Below are 27,924 nucleotides of genomic sequence, written 5' to 3'. Positions count from 1 at the left end.
ACTCATTCAGCCTCGGGCGATAGCAGCACACTGTATGTGCTTAATACTCTCACAGCAGTCAGAAGCAGCGATGTAGAAGTCGCTCCACGGCAAAATTAGACTTTGTTCTGTTTAATCAAGAGTTAATCTATCTGCAGAAACAGTGAATGATATCTAAAGGAGGCCTTCTACGCTGACTAACACTCTACAGTAGTGACATTTAGTAGCAGTGAAATGACTCAATGCAGCAGAGAAGTGTTTTTTGTCGAAACAATCGCCAGTGTCTGAGCTACCAGTACAAAGTACAACAGTGATGAAATGAGCAACAGTTTGTTTCAGGTGGAGCTCGGATGATCAGGTGCAGATGTTTTGGCTGTTTGACGCAGCTGAGTGGTTCATGGATTCCTGAGGTAGCCCAGTTGCGAAATGATTAAAATGCTGCGTAGCTGTCTGCGCGTCACACTCTTCCCTTTTTCAAAGTGGTATAAAAATACATTAACAAACATCTCGTTCCTTAAGTACAAACTTTCTTTTAGAAAATACCTTTTTTTTTCATGTTAATTCCTCTTCCTCTTCCTCCTCTTCAGTGTTTCAGACCTCAGTGCCGTCGTTGAGGTTGTTGTGGAGTTTGACCTCCAGGTTGACCTGTTTGACCTTGGCCTTGCTGTTGGGCTCCTGGTTGCGGTTGAGGATGTTGATGTTCCTCACTGTGCAGTGTTTGGAGCTGAAGTTCTTCTCCACACACTTGTCCATGCACACCTCCACCTTGGTGTTGAGCGGATACTCCTCGTACACTTTCTGAGCCTTCTTGGTCTTCTTCTTGGCCGACCGTCGGCAGCGGCGGAACAGGAAGCAGGAGGCCAGCAGGACCAGGACCAGCAGGGTGACGGCGGCCACGCCCCCGCCCACAGAGCTGCCCATGTGGGCGTTGAAGGTGGCGGAGGGCCCGGCCTCCAGGCGGAGCGACTTCATGTTGGTGCCGTTCTTCACCTGGTCGCCCTCGTTGTCGTAGATCAGCGACTCGTCCAGCGTCAGACGCCCGCTGCGATCCACCAGGTCGCGCTTGGAGCGGCTCAGTTCGTAGGTCACCGAGCGCTGAATCCTGGGGCTGGACCGCGACTCCGGGCCGATCACATAAATCACCTGCAGGTACCACTGATGCCCCGCCTCCACCTGTCAATCAACAGAGAGAAAGAAGGGAAGGGGTTACTGGCCTGCAGCGGAGGACTGGTCAGCTCATTTCTCTCTAACTCCACACCAACAGATTGTTTTCATTTTCAAACTTGTAGTCTTCAACCGACGCTGACTCACGTGACATCACACGAGGACATTTATCAGACTTTATACGACTACAGCAGTTGCCCTTTAAATATGTCGCCACACTAAATTAAAGTTTCCTTAAGGAGGAAACCATGTTTACATAAACTAAGTAGAATCTTGGGGAATTAGGTGTTATTTGCTGTGGTCTGACTGTCAACCATGACAATCTTTAAAATTCATGGCAACAGAAATGTCTCTGATTGGTGGAACCTCATATAAGCTTGTGGGAAGTACTTCCCTATGAAAGATAGGGAAGTACTTCCCTATGAAAGATAGGAATAAAAAACACACGTCTATGGGAAATTGATTTCGGGAAGCATTTAAAGCTACGTCCATCGACACATGACACAGATGTGGTGCAGCTGGTTCCACACACCTTGTAGAGAGCATCGACCTTCATCGTAAAGCCGTCGACGCCCGGCATGGCCGTCATGGACTGCAGCTCTGGGATGTCTGAGGCTAAGTTAGCCTCGAAGGGAACATCGTGGAAAAATTTGTCACATACGTCTGGCTGTTTACGATCCTGCAGAGGAAACGTGAAGAGAGAGTTTAAGTTTTAAGTTTCAACCAGTGGCTCTGTGTGATGACACTCTATGCGATGTGGTGTAGTGTATACAGTGTACAGGGTGTGTAGTGTAGATGAAGGACAAATGCATTCAGGTGTAACTCCACCTAACTTAACTTTGTTAACGACAACAACCAGAATTTACACAGTGAAGAATGTCAGAGATTTGAATAACCCACAGCTGCCATGTGGGACTGGTCAGGCTGGTGTGTGTGTGTGTGTGTGTGTGTGTGTGGGGGATGTTAGCCTGCTGCGTACAGGCATAACATTACAGGGAGACTAAGGTTATCCTTCTACCTGAAGGCTAGACTCATACAGAAGGTAAATTCAGTGAAGACCTTTGAACAGAAATAAAACAAATCAGCGTCTGATCAGAGACAGTTTTAACCAAACGTCATCCTTCATGGCCAGATAGTGGAGAGAGTTCAGAGTCCATTTTATGAAAATGTTGTGGTTCTTGGATCTTTGCTCCACCTGCAGCCTGATTTTTCTCCCAGCAACAATTTCCCTAACACCTGGGCCACGACGCCTGCCTCCACCTGTGTGTGATGGCGACCTCGCTGAACTGCTCGCACGTCTGCGGACGTTGAGTTTGTCAATAAAAGCCTCGTTAACACATGAAGGGATTCTCTCCGCAGAAACAGGGAGCGTTCAAATACATATAAATATCTGTTTTCATGTCTGTGACATATTCTACAGATAGAGACACTGAAACTGCAGTGAAAGTTGTCATGTTGCTGGTATGATGTCAATATAATTATCAACAGATTACTGTCTGTTTTTACTGAGAACAGTGCTGTTAAGAAGTGTGTTGCAATAAAAAGCAAGAGGTTCTGTGACGCAGACACGCTGCTCAGGTAGGCCGTGTGGACGTGGGCCTTTACCTCAACTAAAAAGAAAAGCAGGCTCCTATCAGAGACGGGCGCTTGTTTCTAATTGACCTGTTTTATAGTATTTATAAGTATATTTGATCCTATTTCTGTAAGACGTCTCTGTTTCCTGTAATACTCTTAATAACACAACATCTACTGCATCCGCTTCACATTAAAAGGCTTCCAGCAATTCAGTCCCTTCCCTTGAAGTCTTTTATTGTGAAACAACAGCAGGAAGTAACAGCAGAGTTCTTGGGGGGCCAAGTGGTAACACAGTCTGAATCCTCAATGTGTCGGTATTTCATATTTAACAATGATCGTGGAGTTCACCCCCAGGTTGGCGGACATATCATGTATTTTCAACATGTACCACAGTGCAGAGTAAACAGAAATATTTGTACCAGCAGCAGGAAGCGATGCTTGAGGTGCTTGTTGGGCTGGATGCAGCCGTACTGCGGCCCCTCGTTGTACAGCGTCCCCGTGGGGTCAAAGAAGGGAACGTATCCGTCCCTGCCGGTGCAGAGGTAAACCTTCTCCAGCTGCAGTTTGTAGGCTGCGTTCAGGTTCTGCTCAGGGTTCCACAACACCCTGCCGTACAGAGTCTGACCTGCAGGGAACAACAGCGTCCAGGATATTTGATCAACACCTCAGCAAATAAAGACCTAAATTACAGGACAGTGTGTTGTGAAAATTATAAGAAAGGTCAGAAGGGAATCTCCTAAAATTAAATCAAACCAAAAAGCAGCTCTTTGCTCTTCAGTAAATATTTCTAAAAGACTGTTTTAAGAAGGTTAGTTCTGTTTCTCTGGAACCCTCCTCCTGTCATACCCATGGAGAACGCTCCCTTGTAGTCCATCTCAGCCATAGAGACATCGGCAGCGGCCGGGTCCATCATGAACACCTTCTCGTTGTTACACAGCTGGAACTCCGTGTTGAGGGAGTAAACCACAGGAACCGGCCGGTTGGTCTGCTGGAAGGCGATCGGCACCAGAAACCTGTCGAAGAACAACAACACAGTTTAGCGTTCAAGTGACCCGGCTCCTTGAAATAACGGCATTATCAAACTGAGACTGTTCGGACTCAAGTTGGACTTCAGCAGGGACGTACTTCTCTGGAGCGTGAGCTGTGCAGGACAGAGGTTTGTCACCGGGGTCAATCCAGGGCTGAGTGGGCTGGACAGTGCAGGGGATCAAGAAGACAGTGTACTCTCCAGAATAGTCCTTCCTGTTGAAAGACACACGAAGACAAGACTAAAGGATTATTAACAAGGAACAACTCAGCTGGATGACACTGCACTTTGAAAAATGTAAAGTTTTCTGCATAGTTGGTGCAAATCTGAAAGTTTCCAATATCTTAAAAGTTTTCCTAAAACTTTTTGTTACATCTGTAGTTAACTTGTCTCTATCTTGTAAACGTCACTATTAAGAAAAAAGGTCAACAACTGATCGAATATCATAATTCCCATCCAGCTAAACTGTAAAATGTCAGTACGATGGAACCATTCAGTGGTCGTCTTCCTTCAGTCCTGCTGATTCTGGCTGTGGATGAACTGACTGACCTGCTGTAGGAGCTGGTGGCCCTCCACAGCTGGTACGGTGAGTCAAAGGTTTGAGCGCTCCACAGCATCTGGATGTCAAACTCGATGCCTCCGAGGTGATCAGGAGCCATTAAGTGGGATTTGTGGCCCGGCAGAGTGTGGTGCTCCATGACAAACTGACCTGGAGGAGGAAAAATTAAACAGAGGAGTGACTACAGTCCACAACAACAACAACAACAACAACAAAGTCTATTTGTTGTATTAATACGACAACAGGTGTGGACTTTTCTTGGACCCTCACATGTGAAATATCGTGGTGGATGTTATGCACTGACCTCTGAATTTGGCGTGGGTTTTGAACTCAATCACCAGTCGCCCGTCTTCTCTGATGTAGATCCTGATGATCTGCAGTCTGGCTGAGAGGACGCTGTCAGTCTGGATACCTGCAGACATGAAACACCAGCCAAGGAAGTCAGAGGATACTCAACAGGATACTGATCATTTCACGAGAAGAAACCAGTTTCCATCAGGTCTCTGCTGAGTTTAGTCCTGACCTGTCCTCCAGAGCACGGTGTCGTAGAAGAAAGAGAACTCCATCTCGGTGTGATGCTCCAGAGAGGCCCAGCCTCTCGGTGCCGTCACGTAGATGTAGGACACGTAGAGAGGAACCTGCACCGTCAGGAAGGACTGAGCCGAGTCCCGGACCTGGAAGAACAACAGCGTGCTTTAATGTTGGGATGATTTTTCAGTCTTTATTGAGTATTTTATCTTATTCAGATACGTCAGGCACGATCAGTGGCCACAGATACAAATGAACAAGCTTGAGCTAAATAACAAGTTCATTCAACGGTTCAGTCTTGACATCGGGTCATCTTGAGTTCTTTAAACAGTTCATTACATCTTGGTGGTGATCCAGGTCTTTAGGTTTAAGGATGGAAGGATGGAAAGCTGCTCAGTCGAGGTGCCTGCTACACAGTTCAGAAGCTCTAATTGATCATTTAAACTGCAGTGAGACAAAGATTTCCTTCATGTCTCTGGTGGTCACAGAGAGACCGCCCTATGTACCTGGAAGTCGGCGGTGACGGAGCCCCCGCAGACGTCGATGAGCTCGGTCATGTCGTAGTAGGCGTCAAAGGTCCAGATGCAGCTCTTGAGGTTGAGGTGCTTGTAGAGCTGGATGCTCTTGGCCTCCCGGACGTTGGGGTTGAACTGGTAGGGGCGGTCGTAACCCGGCCCCAGAGAGATGCTGTCGTAGGATACATCGTCCAGGAAACCTGTCTCTGTGGAAGAATGTCGAGTTTGTATGAGCTGAAACAGATCTAACGAACCTTTGCGTTGTATTAATTCTGAATAACTTAATATCCTGCAGGTGTTTCATGTCCCGTATCTCTGACATTGAGAGGGCTCACAGGAGGTCCATGTGTGTGTTTATGGGACTGTGTGCTTGTGTGACTGACCGGAGAGACCCTGCAGGTCTTTGAGGGTAACAAGGTTGGAGCAGACGTGCTGCTGTCTATAGATGGACTCTGACAGCAGGAAGTGCAGGTTGTGCAGCGGCATGGTGGACACCAGGGGGAGCATGCCGTCCTGATGGGGGATCTGCACTGAGATATGGATACTGAACATACAGAGCAGAAGAAAGAAAAGATATTAAACAACACACAAAGTTTTGGTCAAGACTTTTTATCCAGTTCAAAAAGCCACCATGAACTCTTCCCTCCTCACCGGTTGGGGTGCTCCTTGTGCTTCACGTCCAGATATTTGAGCGTGGCGATGAAGGACTGAGCCTGGAAGCCTCTGGCGGTTCCCGTGGTGACAGGCGTGTGGCAGATGGAGCCCTCTGTGCCGATGGTGGCGATGTTGCTCCTCAGCGGTGTTCCCAGGTGACCCGCCTTATCCCGGGCCTGAGCGACGCAGCGAACGTGGAAGCGACGGCTGAAATAAATACTGTCCAGGACCTGAGAGAGACAGCAGAGGAGGCAGAGGGGACACGAGAGATCGAAAGAAAGGCCGGAAGAGGAAACATTCAGGGCTTCTACCGACATTCACTATTCCGAAAAGGCTGAAGAGCAGCGTTTCACTTCTTCTCTGGTTGAAAGTCCATCATTTTTATCCATCTATTCCTTTTTAGAAATCCCAACTCACCATATGGTTGACGCTGGTGTATGGGGTGGTGTCTGTGACTGTCTCGAAGGGGGACCGGGCGCCGCTGGTGTCGGTGGGCGCCGCTACTTCCCAGGAGAAGTGAACTTGGGTCTGGTTGATGCCCGCCTCCTCACAGCGCTCCTTCATCACAGAGTACTTGGGGTAGTGAGGGTCACAGGGGGTGACGCACACCAGAGGGTAACCAGGAGAAGGAGTCTTCTTACTGCCTTCTTTGGTCACCTCCTGGACGTGATCGTAGTCAGCGAGAGAGACCACCTGAGGAGGAAGGAGGGGGGGGGGGGGGGGGGGGGCAATGATGATGTTTTTCTTTCTTTTCTTCTTTATTTCATTGTTTTTATTTCAACACGGTCCGGATGAGGTGGGCGCAGAGGTCAAACCCCTCACCATATTATATTTTAATGTCATATGAACGAAGCCGAACTGATGTACACATTGTAAGTGGTTCTGGCTAAATGCATAAGAAATGTAAAAAGGCTGTAAACAAGCGCCTGAAGGAAAATGCTGTCCATGTTTCCAGCTGCTGAATATGTATTAGAGCAGAGGAGTGCTTTTGTCGGGAGTGGAGCTGTTTCTGGTGTCTACTTTCAGGCTCTCTAAGTGCTAAGAAACATGTTACGCTCTGAGCGCTGCTGGAACAGACAAAAGCTTATGTTCCCAAGAAAACAAGTCGTTAAAAAGCTGCTTAAAACACGTCCTGTACTGGTTCGTCCTTCTGCTTTACATCTTTAAGTTGTAGACACACCGGAAGAGTTAGTTATGCCATGTTTAACATTTCTTACAATAGGCGTCGCGGGAAGGATGAGGCTGCCTGAAGCCTCCTGGTCCAGAATAGTCACTGTTGCCATAGTGATCTCCCCGAGCACCGCCTCCACAGGGTCGTCAGGGCCAAGGACCAACGAGAAGGACTCGTGCCACTCCCTGTCCTCGTTGGACAGAATCTCCACTTTGAACAGGATGTGGTCTATCCCTACAGAGTGAAGCAATGGGAGATGGTTAATCTCAGTAAGGCTGCTCCTCCAACGTCCACACAAAAAATAATCTCATTTTCAGCACTGACCAGGGGTGAACTTCAGCACTCGGCTCTTGGGATTGTAGTCGACTCCAGACTGGGCCGATCCGTCCCGGGTGCTGCAGCGAATCTTGGAGGTCCGGTCCAGGTCCCCCCGACGGATCACCTTGATGTCGAGCACCTCGATGCCATCTGGACCAGGTGGCTCTCTGACCTGATAGGACGCCTGCTCAAACTCAATTGTGGGTGCTGGAGGAACAGGAGGGGACGAAAGGTCACAGTGCTGCCCTCTGGTGGTTACTTGGATGTCATTGATTGTATGTAATGATTTGCACATTAAGAGATGCACTGCCAGTTTATTAGACACAGCCAGATAAAACTACTGCAGTCTAATACAACAGTCCTGTGGATCGGGTCCTTCCTGTAGGCTGCAGTTTGTGCTGCTGTGGAAATGAAGAGAGCTGTTTCTCATATTTTATCCATTTTTATCAATAAGTGTAGACTTTCAGTGAGGCTGGCTGTTGGATTAGACTGAATTCGTTTTTGCTCGTTGTACCTACAGCAAAGAAGATATATAGGAAACCCTAAGAGACGTACAGAGTTTAATATGTGTCATCATCAAGGGTTAACGTGGAGGTGTTTGTTACTAAACAATACATACAAATAAATGTGAACGTGTACAGGGATTTAACAAATACTGTTTATCATCTTAAAATGAAAAACTAAACAAAAAAACATGACTGAACAGTTCAATTACAGAAAACCTTTTAAATAAGGAATGAACCTGCATCTCTGCTTACAGTCAACAACATGATATCTGACATTTAAAAAAGACCAATATCTGCCTGATACATCTGCAAAAAGATGTATTGATCAGAAGAGATCTAATATGTGAGCAATCTGTGAAAGGTTCTAATAAAAACAAAACAAAATTCTAAGTCTTAATAAAACATTAATCTGTGACTTTCATGAGCTGGAGAAAGAAGACAAATCTACACAGTAAACTATGTGCTGTATTGTCACCTATGAGGCGTCTGCTTACCATCTTCATCATTGGTGATGGTGATGGTGACAATGTCGCTGGCGCCCACCATGGCACCACTCCAGTGATCTCCCAGCGGTGTCCCAAGATGCACCTGGAACTCCTCTTCGGGCTCAAAAACAGAGTCGTCGTTGATGTGAACTGTGCAGTTTTTTACCTGAGAAACGAACAAACAAACAAAACAAAACATTTTCATGTGCAGGTAACTGACACAAAGATACAAACAGACAAACAGACTGAATCTACTTGAATCATTTTGGACTAAATTCTACCTTTTCTCCTTTGAGGAACGTGATGCGTGACTCGTCAGCGTTCCTCCTCTCCTCGAAGTCGTCCATCACCATGGCGGACATGGTCCGAGTGAAGCACCGCACTGAGGACTTGAAGGACAGGTCACCTGTACGGATGATGGGGATGTGGAGGACGCTGTCTTTCTCCTTCACAGTGTAGGCGCTCTTCTCAAACTGCATGCTGGGAACTGAGAGAGGAGATGACGGCTGTGAGAAAGCTGATTCTGAATTCTGGTCGGTGTAATTGAGAAATCAATCATTCATGAGGTCTGCGAGAGGGTCGTGTCTGCGGCTTTCTCGTGTGTACATACTGTCCTGGAAGGTGTCAGTGATGACGACGTTGGCTTCGTAGGGCTCCTGGAGGACAGCGCCCTGAGGAGAGCTGAGGAACACCACGAAAGACTCAGATCCTTCGATGGACGGGTTCTGGATGTCGTCCATGATGGTCAAACTGCAGGTCTGTAAAAAAGGAGGCCAGAGCTTTAGCAATGTTTCTAAAGGTGCCCTAGCCCAGGTCTGCTGTCTTAAAGGTATGGAGGAGGGACACCTTGTCTTTAGTTCAATGGGGAAGTAGCTTATGAGCCTAAAAACACCCTGATGTGCTTCTCATATTGCCTCTGATGGACTCGAGAGGCTTCTTTATTTTCCTTCCAGTCCAGCTGCCATTGATACTTTGTGATATCTGTGTAAAGACGCCTTCAACGACACTAGATGTGTTTTTTGCTGTAGGTGAGACGTCTCCAGCTTTACCTCCTCAGTTTTTCCAGGTTTGAACTCCACCTTCTTGGAGCTGGGGATGTAGTCGACCCCAGGGCTGGCTGAGGGGGGGTCTGAAGGTCGAGTGGCACACCACACCGAGGTCACAGAGGACAGGTCACTGCCATGGCGCAGCACTGGTATTTCAATTGTGCCTGAATAGTGGAGATAAAAATGAAATGCAGGTTTAAAACATATAGGAAAGAATCAGAATTTCTGTGTCTTCAAACCCTAAATTAGCCCTGCTTTACAAAGTCTGCTTTGGTCTGCAATTTAAAGTAATTTAAGTCATGAACCGACAGCAGCAGAATAAATGAACAGAGAAACTGAATTTTGCAGCTAATTTCGCTGCGACTAATTATGGTGACTGTTGAACGCTGCATGATTAAAGCTTCGTCAGAATACCACAAAAAGAAAAGAGAGAGAGACAGAAAGAAAGAAAGCAGAGGAGGCTCGGCAGAGAGAGCAGGGTGGGGGGGGGGGGTGTATTTGTAACAGGACTCTATTAACATAAATCTTTCTACAGAGTAATGTATGACATTAGCTTTCAAGTTAAAATGCTGCTACAAGTGATTCCAAAGAATTAAATGTAACTTCAAAGCAGCAGCCTGTCAATCCTGTGTTCTCTGTTCCAGAATAAATGAAAAAGACTAAAATGCGACCCACTGAGAAAACTGATAGACATCTAATGTAAAGGTTCAGGAAGGATGTTTACATTCTGTTTTATGTGTAGAGTCTTAGGGGGTCCACAGACACTCTTGAAATGAAGCCGATATGAAACTTCCCTTTCCAAAGACAATTTGTTACTCCATTAGGCACCTTCCTAATTTCCCTTGGTCACCATTAAATTCACACATTTCTCTTAAATAGCAAAGCTACGCTGTGACATCTGAAAAGAGAGCGTGCCGTCATTCTTTTCAAAGAAATTATTCTTTTGGTGACAGAGAAAAACGATGAAAGTCATTCTATGAAAGTGCAGAAGGAAAAGAAAATCTGTGTGCAGGTGGATGCGAGACAACAGCTCTTATATACCGGCGTCTTCGCTGAAGGTAAAGGTGGCGTTCCCGAGAGAAACAGTGGATGCATCGTTGGGCCCATCGATGACGACCTTGGCCGACGTCACGTCCCCCATGCGGGCGTTATCCGAGGCGTCTGACAGCACCAGCTCGAACTCCTCAGACAGCTCGTACTCGCTGTCGTCGATGAGCTTCACGTCGCAGGTGGACATGCTGATGCCGGGGCCGAAGATGACGCGGTTGTCGTTGGTCATGCCGCGGCTCTTGTAGTCGGAGCCGGACTCCAGAGCGTGGAGGCTGCTGCCCTGAGCTGACTTGCCCACGGTGTAGCAGAGAGCAGACACGGTGCTGGAGGTGTCACCTGAGTGGAGATGAGGCAAGGGGGTGGGGGTCACTGCTGCTCATATGTTGGCTACCTGACGCCCCCTGCACCTGACAAATACAGCTTTGCATTGCTGCAACTTTTAATGATGCACAGCACAGAGAATTGCACCAGACCTGCTTTTCCATGTTTACGCTGAAACATGAAGGTAGTCTGGTGTATCTTTGCTTTGTTTGGGGGTTGGGTTCCACGTTTGCTTGCCTGCTTCACTAAGGTTTGGTTGGTAAATCTTGTGCTACATGCCTCATCTTTAACATGCTGGCTGTACATTCTTAATGTTGCTTTCTTTAACCTTTCAGCTTGTAAAGACGGAGGTGATTTAAAAAAAACAAAATCTAGTCAGGATCACAAAGATACCAAATATGTGGGACTGACTTTCAGGTAAATTAGTACAAAATTATGCACAAAATGTGAAGCAAGTTTATCTTCAAATGCCTCAAATATTCAAACGTTAATACGGGTGCAACAAGTAGGTACAACATATATACACAGATATGTCACGTATGTAAAAAGCTGTTGCTGTCCTTTACCTTTTCTCTCGATGGGTGCGTGGATGAAGCCAGAGCTCTCGTTGACGTGGTAGGTCTTCTTATCAAACTGCAGAGTCGGTTCGTCCTCGGTGTCGTTGATGTTGACGGCGGCGCGCGTGTTTCCGCCCAGCAGCGCATACACAGGCATGCTCAGCTCCACGTGGAAGCTCTCAGTTCCCTCAAACACTTTGTCGTCATTGATCACTATGGTGCACACCTTGGTGTCCTCGCGCTCATCAAACTGTACCTGTGAAGTAACAGCAGTGGTGTCAGATGACGAGGCACTTCTTTACAAGATCAGTGCATCTCAAAACAGGATGGAACAAATAAAAAACAGTATAATCTAGTTAGAAAGGCCAAGAGACTGAAGCCCTGGTGTCTTAATTTAGGGTAAAGCTTCAAAAACAAACTTTAAAAAGTGTGCTTATTATTCTTGGAAAGTTTGTTCTCGAGACAAATGATTGGACGGACAGAATCCTCAAAGGATCAACTTGAAAGTCTTGAAAATAGTCTTAAAAAAATTGCCAAGTCTTTGATAATTAAATAATTATTTTGCCGTTAATTATTGAATTAAATACCCCTGCTAGATGAAAAAAAAAAAGCTTAAAATAAATGTTTTTTACAGTTGCACAGAGCAGGAATGTGAGAGGACGTCTAGAAGCAGGTCAAAGCCAGAGGTAGAAGAAGGCTGAAGCTGGGACGTTCTGTTTACCTGTCCAGCATATTCCACGTAGTCCTGCTGGCCTGGACGGGACCCGACGCTGCTGGTGGAGGTGGCGCTGCCCTGCTCGGTGCGGCAGAGCACAATGGCGTACTGGTTGAGGTTACCTGTTCGCTTCACCGTCACCGCCACCGTGCCGGCCTTCTCGCTCACATTGTAGCTGAGGAACCATCAGAGGAAGTGAGAGGTGATTTTACTGACGGATGCTGGAAGATAATGTTAGTATTTCATAAAGGTAAACTTTTTCCGGGTTTAGTGAACGAACGGATGTTGTTTTGTGGAAATGCTTCACACACATCACAGACCTTTTGTGCTCAAAGCTGATGAGAGACCACTGGATGTGGAAGACGTTGTCGCTGACCACATTCGGTTTGCTGTCTTTGACCAGGAACCTGAAGTTGTCCATGGTTTCCTGCACGTTCTCCTGATGCAGCACGTAGCGGATCAGACCCAGGTTGATGTCAGCTAGAAAGGTCAGATTGATACTGATGATTGAATTCCTTTATTTCACTAATTCCGTTATTGTGTCTTCTCATCTTTTACACTCTCTTCAGGTCGTGTGGAAGAACATGGAAAGACCTGCTGGTCATTAGTTCATTGCAGAATGTAAAAAGATATATATCTGACATCAAAATAATATTTAAATATGCCATCGTGACATTGCAGCAGGTAGTTAGCAGATCCAGAGCCAGATCTTCATACAGCATGTATCTTACTGAGAGGACGGAGACAACCCAAAACACACTGTCCCCACAGGGACCGAATCTTCATAATAACAATCTTTGTGAAGAATGACACATTTTCTGTGAAATACTGATTCCATAATTTGCAGCCTCTGGTCTTTTTCCATTACTTGAGAGAAATAAAAAAAACTTGAAAATGAAGATGAAAGTCATCATGTCTGCTCATTCATACCTTCCAGAGGAGGTTGGAGGAAGGAAATACTTTGTAATTGGGGGGCTGAAAGCCACAAAAAGGATGAGAGTCCCTGAGCTAGAAAGATGTTCAAATGACCTTCAGGAAGCTCAGAAAAAACACTCGCAGAGATGAACAGAAAACAGAACTAAATGGTACCACAGAGGATAAAAAACATGTCTGCATTAATAACCAGAACAGGAACCTGAACGCTGTTGAGCGCAAGCATATGGCAGAAAATGAGAGTAAATGTTGACAGTTGGGATGATGGAGACAGACAGTTTGCTCAAGTAAATCCTTCCAATTACATTCATATGTTTTCTCTCTCTGAGGGTTAGGGTTTATTTCAGTTATTGGATATTTGTTATCATTAAGAAAATGATGTTTACATGCGCCACATCGACAATGCGACACATCAAAGTGAGTGTTTCGAGTTGCTCTCCAGCCTAAAGGATCAACATTTCACAAAAGCGCTCTGACATTGATCCCTGGCTGCAGCCTAGAGGTGAAGATAAGCAGGCTCACGATGAGAACGCTGCTGATTCAAACTGCAAATTGGCTGAGAAAGCTTGGGCAAGAGGAAAAACACTCCCACGGCTGCTGAGCTGCCTTTGAAGGAAGCTTTCCAGCGAAGAAAAGACAGAGACTGAACAGGTAGGAAGGTGGGCTGTTTGTCCTCGTAGTGGAGTCCTAATTCAAAACTTCACTGTGTTAAGTGACTGTTTAGCTATTTACCCATTTACCCATAATACCATGAACGAGCTCCAGACAGAGAACGAACAGCAGAGGGCAGAGATGCAACAGCTACCTGGATAAAGGGTCCGAAAATTTCTCCTTTGAAATACTAGATACTTTTTCCATCTGCAGGAAAAAATCCTTCAAATTCAATAATCTTAGAAGAAGAAAGAAAACAGAACTTGGACTCACAAGCCAAAAAGTGTTGGAAGCCAAAGAGAAAACATTAGAGTGACGGTGAAAAGGAGCACGAAGTCAGTATAAACATATATTATTATATATTAAAACAGTTGTAATGCCACAAACAGAAACTTTGATATCACTAATAACTGTTTACTAACAAATAATAAAAATAAATGTAGTTGTACACAGCTTTTTTGTCAAAAAATGTATCTGCTGTGAAAATTAAACATTAGTGCCAGAAGAAGACCAAGACATGGAACCTGTGTACCTTGTGTGAAGCTGGTGACGGGGTTGCCGGGCTTCAGCTTGCTCTCCACGAAGCCGTGCTTCGGCTCTGTGGTGATTTCGTAAACCAGCTGTCCGTCGTCTGTGTCTGGATCCATGGTCAGCAGCTCCTTCTTGGTGATCAGGTTGGTGGCCTGAGGGACAGTAAACAGAAACGATGAATCTACCTGCAACGTAGCCACGGACATTATCTCCAGTCTGAAGGCAAATGAGTTAGCGAGGCCTTTCCACCCTCATGATCTACTGCTGATGATGACTCAGTCTCTGGATAAATGAAGCAGAAGGCTATGTTATTCCACAAGTAGTGGTTTCATAAGCTCATAACACAGATTAGGATCCTGAAAAATGTGTTGTTGTTAGTAGATTGATCTTTGACATTTTTGGGTCTCTTGGGTCATTTTCCAAAACTAAAAATAGATAAATACTATGCTTATGTTGACATTTATTCCTAAAATGTATAATTTATAGGGATCCAAACCTGCCAAGGCGAAGAACATGAAGACGAAGGACCAACGCACACTGCAATGTCTTATAAAAAAGATATACAAGCTGCAGCTGAGCAGGCCTGTTTTACTGGAAAATACCTTTTTACTGAAGGATCGTTTGTTAAAGTCAAGTTTTGCTTCCTTTCCAGCTGTTAGAAGCAGATGCAGTTTAACATTGTGCGCTCATTTTCCTCGGTGATAAAACAACCAAGACTTCATTAGCTGCAGTGCAAACACAGCGCAGACTCAGGTTGAATGAACAAAGTGACATTTTTACAATGTCTGCCATTGAAACTGGTGGCCGCGTTGTGCTGAGCTGTTTAAACCTGCAGGGGGAGCAAGTAAATTACACATTGTGAGCAAACAGTGACAGAGCTTCTCTTTGCACTTCTGTCAGTCACAAAGACGTTCCTGTGATGCAGTCGGTCAGAGAAGACGCTGTGTTTGGACAATCAAGTCATTCTTAAAATGTGTATTTACTTGAGGAGTTTGCTGAAGCTGCAGAACACTCTGCAACAACACAGCCTCCTGCTCATTCAGACCTTTCTGTCTGTAACGTGCACAGTGAAGCCACCAATGAGCAGCAAGGAAATACTGTAATTTGCAATGCAACTTAACTAAGGCAATTTGAAAGTGTAATGAATTAGAAAAAGATCCATTACTTCCTTCACAGCTGACGAAACAGAGACTATAGAGTGTGTTTGAGACGCTCACGAGGAGGCGATCCTGCACCTTGCTCTCCATGTACTCCAGCCACTGCAGCCCCAGGTTGGTGACGATACGCGGCGTGCCGTCGTCGACTGGCAGAATATCGATCTTGAACTTCTGTGGAGCAGCCGTCACTATCTGGAACACCAAGACAGTTGACATCAAAAATAAACATTTCTGAAGATGGCGGACAGTCTCAAAAAAAAAAGGTCACACATTCTCCTTGGTTTTATCTTGAGATATCTGTCCCTCAGATTACTGCCTGAATCCCAGCACAATATAAGTGGATAAACTGTCACCTGTGGCGCTCCAAATATTACATTTAAACCAACAGCAGCAACATCTGGTTGCAGAAACAGATGCTGGATACTCAGGACAGTGAACAGACTTCACTGTGAACCGTTTTCACTTCCCAAACGACAAAAGTAAGACAATGTTGTGCTTAGAACGACGAAGGAAGGAAATGGAACGGTTCTCATGAACTGGATATAAGTTGAATGTCATAGTGGCAGAAAACAAGCATGGCAGGTTATTGTTTTATTGATTTCAAACTGTGATGAGAGGCTAAAATCAGATAAACTTCTCCAAAACCACTAGTTACTGCATTGTGTCCGAGGTGCAAGAGGGAATACTGAAAGAGCAGCCTGTCATCACACAGACGCCGTTAAGGCCAACTTTGACACGTGCCATTTGAAGGATGCCTTCATCCGGAGTGTCATAGGAGCTCATGCATCATTTAATAACACGGCAGCTCCAGTGGGAACAAATTCTCCTCAAACAGCGGCAGCGTTAAGGCCACAAACCGCCTTCAGTCGCAGAAGACGGGTGACCATTGAGCCAAATGAACCCGGGCGATCGAAAGATAATACACACAAGCCTGAGAGGTGTGTGTGTGTGTGTGTGTGTGTGTGTGTGATTGGGGATATCAATACCTGCCTGCTGTCATTTAGTTTAATCATATGGACTATTTGTAGTGACAGGTGGTGCAGGGCGGCTGAGAGGGACGGATAAATTGACAAGCGGAGGAGTCAATTCACCCTGAGGCTTGCTCATAACTACCACCATAAAGCTGGCATTAACAACCCCCCTCCCCGACACACACACACACACACGATGTTGTACTTCTATACACATATGCTCGTACTTCTATCCTTGTGAGGTCCCTCTTTTAATGCATTCTAGACCAGTGGTTTCTGGTCTAGCCCAGAAAGCAAACCACTGGAGGGACGGCAAGATGATTATCAGGCAGGAAGGAGGAAATTACAAACACTCTGCTACACCAGACTTTTCTGTATCCTTTGATTTTCTTTGAGTTTAAACCCTACAGGGTTGATAAAATAATCTGTGAGTACGACTCCGCTTCACCTTCCAAACATGTCCTCACTTTTCACAATGGCCTCGCTTCCCTTATTTTCCTCACCTTAAAACAAAAATCCTCACTTTCCGAGAATGTCGTCACTTTTCAAAATGTGTCCATGCTTTCCAACAATGGCCTCACTTTCAAAACCGCTCTCACTTTTCATAAAAAATATCCTCACTTTCCAAGAATGTCCCACCTGTTCAAAATGTAAAACTAGGTCCTCACAAAGACAGAAATACAAGAGACCACACACAAACTGCTGAGTCACGCCTTCTGTCATAAAAAAAGGTCAGAACAGTGACTCCACCCCCCCAACACACACACACACACACACACACAAACACCTACCATCACACACACACACACATAGACGCACCCACCCGTGCCCTAACTCTGCTAATTCAATCATCTAGCTGTAGTAAAGATGTCAGGAAGCTGCCTCACACACACACACACACACACACAATCTGACTGCAAATTTAGCCTTCATGCTGTGGTAAAATGTCAATGCGCACACACACACACACACACACACACATGTTACCTCCTTGCCACCCTCCTCCACCATGAAGAGCAGGTTGGTGCCGTCGGCCACAGTGAAGGTGAAGCGGTCCTTGAGCGAGTTGGAGCCGTCGTGGTTGTAGCTGATGCGGTTCTGGTAGACGTCGTCCATGGTGAAGCTGCCGGTCTGCCGGTAGTGTTGGCCGTTGCTCGTGCGCTCGATGGTGCCGTGACGGGGAGCCTGGACGACCGCGAAGACAATGGACTCCGCCTGGACATCGTTGAGAAAATGGAGGGAGAGGAACGGACGAGGGGTGAAGAGGAGAAATTGAAATTGAGTCTAGAAGAGCAGATTTTTTCTCTTTGCTTTCTCATCACAACACATATAATTAAGCTCTTTAGCAGCTTTTAAAAGACACGCTGTGAAATGAAGGAAACCTGTAATTGCAGCAGATGCAGGCACGTTTGTTCAGAGAAAGTAGATGAAAAAGTGGAAATTGCAATAATCACAAAATAACTCCTGGAGTGCACTGAAGATGGTGGACTGATGGGATTAACAGTGTGAGAGTATCTGAGGATAGATTGTTCCTTAAAGCAACAGGAAATAGTCTTTGTAACGTTGAAAATAAAGCTGTGGAGAACAGCCGGCTTTCTAACAACGGAGGCCGGCTTACGCGGCTTAGTTTGGCCGGCTTAGCTGCTGATCACCAACTATCATTTGGAGGTCCTGCTCTTTTCTAAACTGGTGAAATAAATAAATAAATAATGACATGGCAGAAGATTTTCAGGGATTTGTGAAGCCAGTGTCCTACCTCTGTGTCTGCATCAGTGGCTTTCAGCTCAAATTCAGTGATGGTCTTCCTCACTCCTTCCTGGACCCTCATTCCAGGAACCTGGAGCAGGGGCAGGGAGTCGTCCACTGGCTTGATGGTGATGTAGAACGTCTGGGCAACCTGGAGATAACATGCACGTGACAATATGAATCCATTCTGAAACAATGCAGACGTGCAACTCTTTATCACTTTATTTACTTAAAGTATTTTTGGGATCATTTCATTTTCTGTTTTTTTTTCCATCTCTCTTAGTCTTAAAACAATACTGACAAGCCCAAATGTACCGTCCCTAAAGAGTGAATATATTATACTCAAATAGAGTAACTTTGGCACCTTTGGATAAACGCTTGATTTGCATTCACACTGCTGAAGCCTCATATTCAGCAGAATGCATTTTCATTACAGGAAGAATGACTACAATGACTCTTTTAATATACATATGGGCATGTGTGTATAAATATATGTTGTTTCTTATCATTTTTACTGCGTTGTTTCATGTTATGCAATGAAATGTAAAGCACATTGAGTTTCTTTGTAATGAAATGAAATGTGCTCTATAAATAATGCTGCCTTGCCTTGTGTATCATTTTAAGACAGACTTCACTCCTTAGAGACTGCTGCCGGGAAAAAAAATAAAGGCTTAAGCTGACAAGACACCCAAAGTCAGATTATCTGAAAAGATGCACCGTCACAAAGCTGAAAACAGGTCTGTTTCTGTTCTTAGCTCATGAAAACATATAGGAGACACGTGGTTTTCACAGGACAGCGGTGATATGTGTAATGTTATTTTCAATGTATTGAGAGCAACGATATATATTTATATATTATATATGAAACCTGTATATGTTCTGTGTGCCCAGGTGGAAACACACCTGTAATGGAAACTTTAAAACCCAAACATTCCCCAAATAGCACAAACTGCAGTAACTGTGTGCTGCTGTGCCCTTGAGCAATCCCATCTCACCACACACTTCGTAAAATATTCTGCTTTAGTAGCACTTTAAAAAGCAAAAACAAAACTTAATTTCAATGCAAAACACACCCTCAGACTGGAGAGAGGGGGGGGGGGGGGGGGGGGTTAACAAAAGTAAAAACACCAAACCACTTCACAGACCCCAACCACTGCAGTGGCCACAAAAGCCTCCACACACTGCAGCCAGCCAGGCGTGAAGGCCAAATGACCTTTTTCACATGTTTACTCAAGTCCTTGCGGTCCTCATTAGTCCAGATTAGCAAGGCAGATTTATGCATGAGGCGAACTGGAAGGGCTGGTTGGCCACTTCCTCACCACTCAAAAAGCTCATTAGATTGTATATATATATATATTTATATATCTATATTTTATAAAATCCTTTATGCCTCATATTGAAAGTGTGCTATGGGTTAGAAAAACCTTTTACTGACTCTTTTAATAAAGATTTGTTGCAAGATATTTCAGGCTAAAAAGCTTCTTGTCAAAACAAAAAAGCCAATCACAAAGCAGCCTGAAGGGCTTCACAAGTGGAGGACGAACACTGTCTGTCTTTAATTCATTACCATGAGAACTGAGAGATGCAGGAGATGCCACGTCAGGTTGGTTATTGCTCGACTCACGTACGAGCCTGTCTGCCTCGCTTCGCACTCGGCGGAGACTTATTTCTGTTGAAGCCTGCATTTAAAATCTGTGTGGAAACGTGAGTCCAGGCTTTGCTGTGGCACTAAAAACTGATTTGGCCGCTGTCACTGAATGACAAATCTAAGGGGTCACAAGATGATCATTTTTTCTTGAATTCAAGTCTCTGAAAAGTAATCACGTCCACACATGAAACCAAACATCAAACCTCAATGGTCGTAATGGTCTTTTTATTCTTTAGAGTTGACCCCCTCACTCACCTCATTCGTCCCGTCTGACACGGTGAAGGAGAACTGGTCGGCGTGCTTCTCTTCTTCGCTGGTGTGGACGTACTGGATGTTGCGCGACGCCAGATCGGCCTGGGTGAACGAGCTGATTCTGGTGCCTGAAGAAGAAGAAGAAGAAGAAGAAGAAGAATAGTTGTTAGTCGAGATGGAACAATGAACAAAAACTCATCTACTTCCTTTTTCTTTGAACACCCACACGCTCAGTGATTCATCCAGACACACAGAAACACCAGATACATCATTAGGACCTCCATCTTTCCCCTCTTCCTCTTTGAACACACGCCGCCTCACTCACTTTATGTTACTTGTTGTTTATGCATTCTGTTGTCTTTCTATCAGACAGTTGTCTTCTGTCTAATCCGTCTGTGTCTGTTTGTCATCGCAAGTTTTGTTTTTTTCTTTTCCATTTTGGCGTGCGACCCTCTCGCCGAGCACACACTGTGTTCTTTTTCTCTTTGCGTTCTTTGGCTTTTAGCGTTTTAATGAGCAGATAAACTAAACTGAAAACTAACGTTAAACCTGCTTCACTCTCTGACGCCTCCGCGGATTAAAACTCTAATCAGGTTTGATTGCAACGATCAAACATTACTCTGAGTGAAAGAACTGAAACATATTTTGCATCATAGGAGTTCTATTTTTGCTGATTTGTAAAAAGTTGGATGCTTAAAAATACATTTGAGCCGATGTCGTTCTTTGTGTGATGTACTCATAGTCATGTTTGATATGTAACGTGTGTGATACTTTGATTAAATAGTGATGAATTCAAAAGAGAGAATGGACAGAAGTTCAGCCAAATTTCTCTAATTTCCATCTCAGATATTTCATTTTATTTTCACAGCAGTCAGTTTAACAAACGAAAAACGTTACCTTATAAATGGCTGTATTAATACTTGATGGGTGTAGACAGGTCTTTATGCCCAGAAATGAAAGCATGCGAGTCCCATAATCCAAAGCTAAGTGTATTTTACCATTACCTGTTACATTTTAAATGAGGCAGTTACTGTTTCATGCCTAGCCTGTCATTGTATGAATGGATATTCAACAATCTATAAATGGATATCTCATGCTGCCGGTGACTTTGATGTGAAGGTAATAATATGTTCAATATCGCGGCTCAAGTTATTTCCCGAAGCAGACGTGATGGGTGGAAAGTTATTTTCCTGTCCAGACGGGAGGAAAAGTTTAAAAACTCCCAATGAAACAGGTCAAATATTATACAGGGAGTCCAACAACTTATTCAACATGTCAGCGAGGGCCTTAAGGAAATGGAAATGAAGTCTTTTCAACATCAATCTTCTTCACGTCACCCTTTGACACGCTGAAGTCCGCGGTCCTCCATCTATTCCCCAGCTGGAAGTTTATACATCACCATAATCAGGACAGACACACGGGGAGTCAGTGATGAAAATACCTGCTTATTTTCCCCATCATCTCAAACGGAAATGTATTTTCTCTTCCATTTGTCTCGACAGGTAATAATAATAGTAATAATAATAATAATACAAAGTTTTTGTTCTCCAGTGCAATACAGTGTGTGTGCAAATCTGATTTCATTCTATGATATGAGGACAGTAAAAAGCTTTCTTACTGTCAGGTAAGAGGGAGGCAGGTCAACAGTTTAGTGTTGTACATATTTGAAATCATTGCTGAAAACTAGAGTGCATGTTTTCCAAATCATGCAATTCCAAGAGAGACAAATACTGCTTGGTAGGTGGGAAAAAGAGACACAGTCTCCTTTAGAGAAGTGTCGATACGTGTTGCATCTGACATTTGACCTGTTTTGTGAGAAGACTTGACCTGCAGAGCTCCGAAGTCTTGCCTGAATCTGACAAAACATCATAATTGGTAGATGCACTCACCACTTGGTTGGGCATCGCTGCTCTCTTCAAAACAAAGCAAGCAAACTTAAGCTTTTTTGACAGCTGCACGACCACAGAAGTCTTGACAGAAAGTCATGAAAAGCTGCTCTTCAAGAGGTAACAACAGGAGCTGCATCTGTATACGTCAGTGCTCTGGACTCACACAAGCTACACACAAACACACACACACACAAAAGAGGTTGCAGTGAACATATGGAAGATTTGAGGCGAGGCAGTGAGTTACAGTCTGCATTGATTTGTGCGACAAGTGTCTTTTGACAAATGCTCCACCTGGTAGGGGGTCGTAACCTCAGCCAGTTAACTCAGACTCTGGCTGTGAAAGTGGGCATCGAAGGAGCGCATTCATCTCTCTGTGCCGTTACCTTGACATTCCCGGGCATCCCAAAGGAGCAGGGAGCTAGGTGAGCGTGTTAGCATGGAGTGACAGATTGGCTGGGTGGCTAGCCGTAATTATCTGCTCTGCGGCTCTGAGGCGAGCTGATGCTCGAAGATCGGAGAGCAGTGTTAACATCCAGCTAATTAGCATGCCGGGAGAGCGTGCGGCGATGGGGGGAATCCATTCAGCCGGGCAGAACTGTTCAATAGCACGGAAGCAAATAATCACCTCTTTGTGGCTGGAAGATGCATCAGTTTCTTTTTTCTTTTCATTTAGTTTTTGCAAAAAAAAAACTGCTGACAAGGTGACATTATAGTTTCAATAAAGAGAAGATGTTTTACTTTCCAGTGGAAAGATTTTGTGATATTTCGTGATAAATGTGCTTTGACGAGGTTGTTGCATTTGAAGTGAGTTTGTGAATACACTGAGCACAAACTGTAGAACTGTAGTTAAGGCCGCAGTCATTCGATATCTGTGTGTGTGCCAAAAGAAGCAGGAAATACAAGAGAGTAAGAGTGTGTCTGTTGTGTAGGGGGCAGCTGGAATACATCAGAGATAAATGAGAGAGAAACTGGAGCAAGGTTCTTTACACCTCCCTCTGTGTGTGTGTGTGTGTGCGTAGAGTTAATCATCAAAGACAGAATGAACCTTACTGTATATGAATTAATGGTATGTGAGTCTGCAGCAAATCAATTAGAGAGTGAGTGAGTTCACACACACACACACACCTGCCTACGTTCACTATCTACGTTGTCTGCATGTATTTAAAAATAACATCCACTTTTGTATTCCATAAACTTAACCTGATTTTTTTTCGCTTCTTTAAATTAATTAAATTACTTAAAATTAATGACTGTATGCTGTTGTATTATCGGTGGATTTTTGTTAGTGTTTCTCATGAGAGATTCATTTCACTCAATATACAGCACACAGAACTATTGGACCTTTCCTTTGGTACATAATAATGTTGTCCTTGAGCTTGATGGATGTGCAGTTCGATAAGCGTTCGGTGTGTGACTCACTGTCACAGAAATGTTATTTAATCCTATTCACTGTTTTCTTTTTGTATTATTGTGTTTTTAAAAAATGTTGTATTGTTCAACATGTACTTTTACTGCAACTGGAATTAAATGACGTGTTATCTACGAAGAAAAAAAGTTTAAAGTCCATTTAGTGGCTGTTCAGGAGGTTTTCTATCATATCACATTTTCTTCATCAGCAGATGGAGTTTGTTCAAATTTCCATTTTTCTCTGAGAACTTCAGGGGCTTCTCGTCCATGTAGGATTAAACACTGAAGTGATGATGTCGAGGTGATCCTGATGAAGATCAGGTGATATGACTGAAAGTCCCAGAACAGCTGCTTAAAGAACCTTGAGGTGAGATTTTATTTTTGTTTGCTGCTGCTGTTTCCAAGATAAAAAATAAACTTTGAACCTCAGTCAGTTTGTCCAGACTCCAGTGTGACTTTACTGAATTACACATTGTTATTTCAACAAGATAAACCAGGAGCCTCCGACAGCCGCATGCATTGCTGTCTGCCTTGATGGCTTTGACACACACTGGCCTCTGCATGCATTGCAAATATGCAGCAGTGGAACAAATGTCATTACTTTTATGAGGTATTTTCAAAGTCAAACGTTAGAAACCATTTTACATTATCTGAGTTACTAGAGCTTAAACCAATTCTCTTCATATAACAAGTTAAGTCCCAAGTAAGAAACATTTCGATGAGGGAAATCATGCGAATAAAGTCTCCAGCTGTGTCAAAAGGAGCTTGATATTCTGCTGATATTTTGTTGTGATGTTGAATTGCTGTGCATGGCACCCTTAACATGTTGATTTGGCAACAATAATGCATAATAACATGCTCCATCACAGCACAGATCTGGTGTCGCATGCCGGCGTCGCTACCTGGGTTGGCGGCGTGCTCCAGGTGACCCAGGCTGGTTTGTTTGGTGATGCGGTAGATGAGCTCGCCCGGCTCGCTGTCCTGGTCGCTGGCCGACAGCTGCAGCGTGGTCAGCTTCTTCAGCGAGTTCTCATCCAGCACCAGGCCTTTGTTCACCACCACAGACGGAGGAAGACGGTCCTCTGGAGGAGAGAAGAAGAAGGTTAGTCACAGAAGAAGAGAGCAGAGGAAAAGGCAAGAAAAAAGAGAACCCCTCCAAGCAAAGATTTATCAGTAAAACCATGGTGCCTTTCCCGAGTTTATGAAAACAATTCATCCAAAAAAAGATAAAAAATATTAAGAGTCAATTTCTCATCTTGGTAAAAAAGGAAAAAGACGGACTGGAGCAGTGGAGGAAGAGGGAAGGGAGATAAGATTAGGAACTGGAGAAATGATACAAGTACAAAACCGGAAAAGAGTAGGAGGAAGGAGTACGACACATCAGGAGGTGTGAAAGAGTGATGCAGGTTTGAGAGATTTGGACAAACGGATTAGGAAAGATTGAGTGAAGGGCAGGGAAGTAATCAGAGGGCAGCGTGGTAGGAAGAGATATGAGCAGTGAGCTTCTCTGTAGCCACATCTGAGAGAGCAGAAGAGAGAAAAGTGATGGAATAATACAGAACAGGATAAAAACAGAGAGAGCTGGGAAAGATATGAGAGAATCAGCACGCTGTTCAGCTGCGAGGGACAGACAATCCTTCAGTCTCCAGCAGCTTGTAATGCAAACGCTTTGGCTGAGTCCCCAGAAGGAAGTGAAGGGAAAAATAAAGTTTGGGTGAGTTTTCAGCCGTCACAGGCGACAAGAAATCACCCAGCTGACTGAGAAACGCTAAAGTTTTATGATACAGAGGACTACATTTGCAAAAACTTCTTCTTCCACGAAACAACCCTGAACGTTTCTCAAAATATGTACGTATTAAGAACAAAGTGTTATTTAATTATACAAATGATTATCTTTGAAATGAAGCTATATATGTATTTTACATTGTTAATTAGAGGTCTTCAAGGGGTCCAAAACACTGGATACAATCCGAAACAAACGAGCGGAAAACCTACCAGAAACCTCCGTGTCCACAGATTTAAAAATGAAATCAAATTTCGAAATAGAGACCCAATCCGAATTGGACTAAAGGATGATTAAGTCCACGTGGATCCACTTGGAGACACACAGATCTGAGACCCGCAGCAATGTAAAGAGCCCTACCCCACTTGGAGGAAGCCCTACCGAGCACGCTGATGAAGAAGGACTGGTCGATCAGTTTGTTGCCCTCTGGATCGACCAGGTTGAATTTGAAAGACAGGCTGCCTCCCTTCTCCCCTTTCTCGTGGCTGTACTGCAGCAGCCCTGCAACACAGGGACAAGCACTCGTACTTAATGTTGTGTATCAGGTCCATGCACAACATTCACTGCTGGGAAAGCCTTTACAGACGTTAGCTTTGAGCACCTTCTACTCCTTATTTTACTTTGTGAGTCACGTGAAATCTGCTGAGCTGCTTTAAGTCTCGTAACAGTTAGATGGCGCTGTTCTTCCTCATCAACCAAAGAAACATCTTGAAGAGCGATGTTGGTGGCAGAAGGTGGAAGAAGTTAAAACCCCTTTGAACATCTTTTCTCCTCATTAAAGCCAAAGACAGGAAGTGGGTTTAAGGGAAATGTGGTTTTAAATTTAGATTAATAGTAGCACTAACAATCCCACAGGTTTGAGATGGAAGCTAACATCCATAATCCACGCGGTCTTGTTTGTTTATAAATTAAATTATCAATGTTAACAAGGTCGCCTGCAACCTGTTGTAGGTTTAGAAAAATCAGTGGCTAAACTGAGAATGTGGGAGAAATTACTGAGGTCATTGTTTCTGGACCATCAAGCGTAGAATTTAAAGTTGTATATTTTTTACAACAAATATCTGTTGCTTCTCAAAAGACCCTTGTAAAATGTCTTGTAACCTCCAACAGAAAGAGCACAACTCAACAATTCCCAACAATTGTTCATTGTGATGAAGCAAATACTTTCTAACTTCTTTTTAACTACTTTTACATTCTGTAGAAATAAAGAGCGTGCAGAAAAGTAGGACAGAAGACAACAAATGGAAAACAGGACAACAAAAATAGACGTCACCTTTGTTGACGTCCTCCTGAGTGAAGCTCTGAACGGGACCTTTAACAGAAATCTTGTCCACTCGTCCGCTCTTGCTGAGCTGCAGTTTGCCGGCCGGAGGGTCTTTGGTGAGGACGTACCTGAGCTTCAGGCTGTCTGAGTCGACGTCTGTACCCTTCAGATTCTGCTCCGTGACCTTAGACGAAGATCCTGAAATAATTCAGAGCACTCAGCGTCTTCATCTCCCTTTGAAGGCTCAGTGTAATGAACGCTTCTCATCCCTGTTCAGGTTTAAGGCCTTAATTTCAGACTTTACTCACACTTGAGAACATGACAGACACTAAGTGTTTTTCTCCCCCGTCCCTCGTTAAATGAGGTGCCACTACGACCCTCCTTCCCCCCCTCTCACCTGCTGGGAGCTGCAGGCCTCTGTTGACGGTCATTCTGGGTCCTTCACTCCTCCTGACGTCCATGGTGAACTCCAGGCGGCCTGTGTGCGTATAGATGCCGTCGGTGAGGGTGAAACCCATTTCATCTGCGCCCCCGCTGACGGTCTCAGGTGTGTACACCAGCAACTGGTCCAGGACGTCCTGGTAGGTGAAGGTAGAGCCCTGTGCGAGGACCCGGCCGTTCTCCAGCGGCTGAGAGTAAAACTGCCGTCTGCGGAGTTTTCCTGAGGGAATAAGAGATTAATGGAACCTGTGATTTTGAAGTGGGTGCAGGTGTGTGTATGTGAGCTCATGCTAATGGCAGCTGAATAAAGCAGCACCTCAAACTGGATCTGGTTAAGTACCCTGATTATCTCAGTCAAATGGAGGACATTCGAGTTTTTCATGCAGTACATGAAAGACAAGAAAGGTCTTTGTAGAAAGTAATGAGACTTTTTAGATTCTACTAAATTACACCGCTTCTTAAATCAAAGCTCAGGTTTAAATGGGATTTGAGCCTAAATCCTAAAGCGTAATGAGAAGACACACACACACACACACACACACACACACACACACACACACTGACTCCCAGTATAATGTCTCTGCACTGAGGCTGGTAGTGAATCGATATGAACCAGATGACAATATGTGGAGTATTTTAAACTTTTATTAGATAGTGACAGTGGAGAGATCGTGCATTAACCCCTCGGCCGCCAGGTCACTCCCCTATACCAAAGAAATGTAGACATAAGAAAAAAAAAAGTAAAAAAATAGATAAACAAGACAACAAATCTGAGCAAACATTCGATGCCAGCCGTGATTTGGTGTCAATACAATACAAAAATATAATGTAGAATGTACAGTTTCCGGTTCTTGGAGACTCTACCGCTGTTATATTTATTTATTTAAAAAGAACTCCAGGAATTCATTTTATTACGATGGATTAAGTAGTTTGTAACCTCACGCTGACACGACACAAGTTGGATAGCATGAGGTAACTTTGGATGTGTGTGTGTGTGTGTGTGTGTGTGTGTGTGTGTGCTGGACTGCTGCAGCATCCTGACGTCTTTATTACGTTATAAAGGGTCTCTGTTTTGCTCTCT

General features: G+C 44.4%; 1 protein-coding gene across 1 annotated transcript in view; it reads right to left on the bottom strand.

Moving 5' to 3' along the window:
• Window positions 1–570: 570 nt before the first annotated feature.
• Window positions 571–27,924, bottom strand: part of fras1 (Fraser extracellular matrix complex subunit 1) — a 198,159-nt gene continuing 170,805 nt past the window's right edge. Inside the window, exons 44-74 of the mRNA XM_070904152.1 lie at window positions 26,800–27,063; window positions 26,412–26,600; window positions 25,520–25,639; window positions 24,258–24,437; window positions 20,063–20,187; window positions 18,170–18,310; window positions 17,401–17,628; window positions 15,521–15,634; window positions 14,287–14,437; window positions 12,491–12,650; window positions 12,177–12,345; window positions 11,465–11,711; window positions 10,569–10,913; window positions 9,531–9,691; window positions 9,092–9,239; window positions 8,763–8,968; window positions 8,491–8,647; window positions 7,497–7,697; window positions 7,219–7,406; window positions 6,419–6,694; window positions 5,999–6,231; window positions 5,731–5,891; window positions 5,339–5,553; window positions 4,828–4,978; window positions 4,609–4,716; window positions 4,295–4,454; window positions 3,844–3,960; window positions 3,565–3,731; window positions 3,138–3,343; window positions 1,676–1,822; window positions 571–1,152 (exon numbers count right to left, since the gene is read on the bottom strand). Of these exons, the coding sequence (XP_070760253.1) occupies window positions 571–1,152; window positions 1,676–1,822; window positions 3,138–3,343; window positions 3,565–3,731; window positions 3,844–3,960; window positions 4,295–4,454; window positions 4,609–4,716; window positions 4,828–4,978; window positions 5,339–5,553; window positions 5,731–5,891; window positions 5,999–6,231; window positions 6,419–6,694; window positions 7,219–7,406; window positions 7,497–7,697; window positions 8,491–8,647; window positions 8,763–8,968; window positions 9,092–9,239; window positions 9,531–9,691; window positions 10,569–10,913; window positions 11,465–11,711; window positions 12,177–12,345; window positions 12,491–12,650; window positions 14,287–14,437; window positions 15,521–15,634; window positions 17,401–17,628; window positions 18,170–18,310; window positions 20,063–20,187; window positions 24,258–24,437; window positions 25,520–25,639; window positions 26,412–26,600; window positions 26,800–27,063 (6,017 nt within the window). The remainder of the gene's footprint in view (window positions 1,153–1,675; window positions 1,823–3,137; window positions 3,344–3,564; window positions 3,732–3,843; window positions 3,961–4,294; window positions 4,455–4,608; window positions 4,717–4,827; window positions 4,979–5,338; window positions 5,554–5,730; window positions 5,892–5,998; window positions 6,232–6,418; window positions 6,695–7,218; window positions 7,407–7,496; window positions 7,698–8,490; window positions 8,648–8,762; window positions 8,969–9,091; window positions 9,240–9,530; window positions 9,692–10,568; window positions 10,914–11,464; window positions 11,712–12,176; window positions 12,346–12,490; window positions 12,651–14,286; window positions 14,438–15,520; window positions 15,635–17,400; window positions 17,629–18,169; window positions 18,311–20,062; window positions 20,188–24,257; window positions 24,438–25,519; window positions 25,640–26,411; window positions 26,601–26,799; window positions 27,064–27,924) is intronic.

Source organism: Enoplosus armatus, chromosome 4 (genome assembly GCF_043641665.1).
Source record: "Enoplosus armatus isolate fEnoArm2 chromosome 4, fEnoArm2.hap1, whole genome shotgun sequence".
In the NCBI taxonomy this organism is placed as follows: Eukaryota; Metazoa; Chordata; class Actinopteri; order Centrarchiformes; family Enoplosidae; genus Enoplosus; species Enoplosus armatus.
The sequence above is the reverse complement of the archived record's forward strand: the minus strand, read 5'-3'. Positions and strand labels throughout refer to the sequence as shown.